The sequence below is a fragment of the Carcharodon carcharias genome, chromosome 24 (assembly GCF_017639515.1).
Source record: "Carcharodon carcharias isolate sCarCar2 chromosome 24, sCarCar2.pri, whole genome shotgun sequence".
In the NCBI taxonomy this organism is placed as follows: domain Eukaryota; kingdom Metazoa; phylum Chordata; class Chondrichthyes; order Lamniformes; family Lamnidae; genus Carcharodon; species Carcharodon carcharias.
Window position 1 is genome coordinate 25,405,957 of NC_054490.1, and position 4,414 is coordinate 25,410,370.

Sequence of the window (4,414 nt, forward strand, 5' to 3'; positions counted from 1 at the left end):
CGACACCGTGTCTCCACTTGTGCTCTGAACCTGCATCGAGCGTTTTCAGTTCAGCAATAGCACCAGGTACAGAAGAAGAACTATCAGCCTTTATGTCTCCGTTGGCACTTGGAAACAGTTGACAAATTGGGAAGCAAACGCCATCGCCCTTCTCTGTAACACCTATCTCATGGAGCTATCAATGTATATTATTGGAAATTATTTTTCAATTAAAAATAGGGGGTAATCTGTGTGTGTGTGTTAACTGGATTAAAGTCAGCTAGTCTGGGTGGTCTGATGTATACTAGATTTGAAATGTAAGAGAGGCAGAATGCATTAGAATTTTGTTGAATAGAGCTTTCAAGAAGTGGAGTGAAACCTGGCACCTGGCTAGCAGAGGTCAAACAATGTTTATATTACTAATAGAATTTTTACTATGAAATGGTTTTTATTGTTAGAAGAGGCGGAGTTCAAAGGGGCTGATGATACAATGCAAACTTACATTCAATGGGATGTGCTAGGTATAACAGATAGCAGTTGCATGTGAGCAGGACAGAGGAAATGTAAATCAAAGCCTGTAACCCTACCACTGTGTCGGCCAAAGAACCAAAGTTAAAGGAAACCCATTTTGAATTTGTAAGATGAAAATGTTTTGCCTGGTGTCCATTTAAAGTCTACAGGTTGCTGTTGCCTTAGGGGAGATTAGGTTGGAAATCTGTTATAAGTTATGATAGTAGTAATTTGTAGCCATGTGTATTTTTTTAACTTGTGAAAATTAATAAATGTCTCATGTAAAATCCTCTCGAGAACTGTTGGTCTGAACCCTGAATTTAGAGCTGCATCTCAAACAATTTAAAATATAGGTTATGACAGTTGTTTAAAGGGATATTTAAAAAAATCTCAGCCTTTTCAATTGCTGGGTCATAACACCTTGCCGACAATACATGTTAAATTACCAGTAAAATTGTCTTGGGAAAGTCACCAAGGAATCTGATTCTCTCTTCCTTTCGGTAAGTGCATGCCAGATTATAATAACAGTCCAGGAAGAGTGTCCCACAGTCAGCATCGTGGTTAAGCAGTCCAGGAAGAGTGCCCTGCAGTCAGCATCGCGGTGAAGCAATCTGGGAAGAGTGTCCTGCAGTCAGCATTACGGTGATGCAGCCTGGGAAGAGTGTCCTGCAGTCAGCATGGTGGTGAAGTAGTCTGGGAAGTGTGTCCCACAGTCAGAATCGCGGAGTAGCAGTCCAGGAAGACTGTCCTGCAGTCAGCACCGTGGTTAAGCAGTCCAGGAAGAGTGCCCTGAAGTCAGCATCGCGGAGAAACAATCTGGGAAGAGTGTCCGACAGTCAGCATTATGGTGATGCAGCCTGGGAAGATTGTCCTGCAGTCAGCATGGCGGTGAAGTAGCCTGGGAAGAGTGTCCCACAGTCAGAATCGTGATGAAGCAGTCCGGGAAGAGTTTCCTGCAGTCAGCATTACTGTGAAGCAGTCTGGGAAGAGTGCCCCACAGTCAGCATTACAGTGAGGAGGTCTGGGAAGAGTATCCTGCAGTCAGGATCGTGGTGAGGCAGACTGCGAAGAGCGTCCTGCAGTCAGCATCACGGTCAAGCAGTCAATTCAAAAAGTACAGCAGCACAAAGTTGAGAGCTGATTGGTGACAAGTGGGTAAGTGTTTTTCTACGTTTTTTTTCTCAAATTTAAAATAGATGAAGCTAAGTAACGGGAGGAGATCTAGTTTTTAATTAAAGTGCATACATTTTTTCAATTATATTTACCTCATGGCAATTTTTTTTTCAACTAGAGGCATGGCAGGGCAGCTCATTCATGTGTTATGCGCCGCCTGCAACCTGAGGGAAGCCCTAGACTCTCCCTGCGCTCTGAGCAACCACGTGTGTAGGAAGTGTCACCAGTTGCAGTTACTTGAGTTCCAGGTTTGGGAGCTTGAGCAGAGCTTTAGGCACTGAGGTGTATCCACGTGGTTGAGAGTTTCGTGGATAGCACGTTTTTACACGTGGTCATCCCTTATGGAAGTGCAGACAGAGGGGGAATATGTGACCGTCAGTCAGAGTAAATGTGTCAGGCAGGTAGTCAGGCAATCCCCAAGGTGCATCTCACTTGAGAACCATTTTTCTGTGTTGGAAAATGGTGCGAGTGACGATTCATCTGGGGAGTGCAGCCACACTCATGGCACCGTGAGTGGCTCAACTCCACAGGGCTGGAGGAAAAAGATGGGAAAAGTAATAGCAGTAGGAGTTTCGGTAGTAAAAGGAACAGGCAGGCGTTTCTGCGGCCTTAGACGTGAATCCAGGATGGTATGTTGCCTCCCTGGTGCCAAGGTCAAGGATGCTGCTGAGCGGCTGCAGGGCATTCTTAAGAGGGAGGGCAAAAATAAAGATATCGTGGAACACACTAGTGTCAACGACGTAGGTAGAAAGAGGGAGGACGTCCTACAGGCAGGATTTAGGGAGCAATGAAACAAATTAAAAAACAGAACCTCAAAGGTAGTAACCTGTGGGTTGTTTCTGGTGTCACACGCTAGTGCGTATAGAAATAGGAGGTTAGTTTAGATGAATGCATGGTGAGATGGTGCAGGAGGGAGGGCTTTAGATTTCTGGGATATTGGGACCATTTTTGGGGGCAGTGGGACCTGTATAAGATGAACGCGCGATTTATGTTATTTACTTATGATCCCACATGAGTCACGAACGCTTTATTCAGACTCATAAAGGGGCTGTAAATCAGTCGGTAGGACTGCGTTAGGAAACGAGGTGTGAATTGGAATGGTAAACACAATGTTACCAGTTGTTTCAGAAATGTCGATCAAAAATCACAGAAACTTGACAGAGACGTCATTCAGAGGGAGTTCATGAAACACGTTTTTATTCAGATGTACAGAAATAGTTTGATTTGGTTGAATCGCTTTAGTTGAAGGTCATTCAACAAATTCAGTTCACCATGAGTAAGGAAGTTGGTATTAAAGAATGATTCCGCAGAGAATGAGGTATTTCGGCCCATCGTGCATGTACTGGCTTTTTGATGGATCAAAACTCAAAATCCTGCTCCCTGCCCATAGCCTTAAATTTGATCTATTCAAGTACTTTTCCTGTCCCCTTTCAAAAAATTACCATTGAAGCTGCTTCTGCCATCCTTTCAGACGGTGACTTCTAATTTGCAACAACTCGCTGTGAAAGCATTTTTCCCCGATTTCCACTCCAACGTTTGCTCAAAGCTGAAATAGATAAACTCCTGAAATACAGAGCAGTCGAGGGGGATTGGGGCGGTGGTGGGGGTGAGTAAAGTCGAGGACAAGATCAGATCGGCCATGCTTCTACTGAATGGAATGAATAGCCTGCTCCTATATTAAGGTCCACTTAAATCAAATTGCAGGAACTAAATAAAACTTTACACCGAGGTGCACAGCAGCGCTGCCAGAATCCACAATCCATCTGATGCCGAAATCGCCACCCCCTCATTCCGTATCAGCACCAGCTTCCCGTTTTTTTTTACCGATTTCCAGCTTTACCGGGCCTCCTTGCTTTCTCTGCACCGTGAGACAAATGTTATTGCCTTATTTCCGTAGGGACAGATCTCTCCTACTCGAAATACCTCATAAGGTGGAATCAGAACCTCTTCCTCCTCATCAAAGCATGAGCAGTTTTGGATTCGGGCGCCGTGCAGGGAGCGTGTCTCGAACAAGGTGTTACTCTTTGCTGCTTCATCAATGAAGTCAAGCGCGAAACCTTTATCAACGGAAGAAGAGGAAGCAAAGTAGCCAAACCGCATCTCGGGCCCTTCTGTGCCCTCAGCCGGCATTCTGATCCCTCTGTAAGCCACTTCCACTGAACTTTGGGAATCATGTTTTAGATTCTGCAGGGCGATGGTCAGCAGGTAGTGAAAGCTTTTGAACTTGAAGCTTTCTGCGTAAATTTCATTAGTGGCTCCGCCCTACCTAACTGCTTCATTGAATGTTATGTAGAACTTGTGGCCAGGAGGGTAATGTGCAGTGTAGGCGTAGACTGCTAGCAAGTGCTCCCTTCTAAACCCACTGGGTATCCTGCAATTCATGCTGAGATCTGCATTCTCCCAAGCAGCGTCATATGTTTTGTCTGGCCTGTCTTGCTGGAGGTGCCCTACGGCCATCTGATCGGATTCATCACTCTGGCTGAAGATGTAAGCTGCAGATCTACTCGCCATGTCCAGTTGGACGGCATATGCCTTGTTTATTTCGCAGATACTGGCAGCAAGAAGGCCCTGGTCTGTCAAAATAAAGCATTAATATGGCCTAGCATCAAAGATTTTATAGAGATTTAGATGGGTGAGCCAAATCGTGGGCAGTAACAAAGAGGGAGCATTTAAAAAGCATTTATATAACACATTTTGCCACCCCAGGATTTCCCAAAGGTGCTTACAGCCAACAAAATAGTTTTCTGAAGTG

General features: G+C 44.9%; 1 protein-coding gene across 1 annotated transcript; it reads right to left on the reverse strand.

Annotated features, from left to right (window-relative positions):
* Positions 1–3,498: 3,498 nt before the first annotated feature.
* Positions 3,499–4,173, reverse strand: LOC121269373 (ecto-ADP-ribosyltransferase 5-like). The gene is given in 1 exon segment (XM_041173957.1): positions 3,499–4,173. A coding segment is annotated over 1 exon segment (675 nt).
* Between the last annotated feature and the right edge of the window lie 241 nt (positions 4,174–4,414).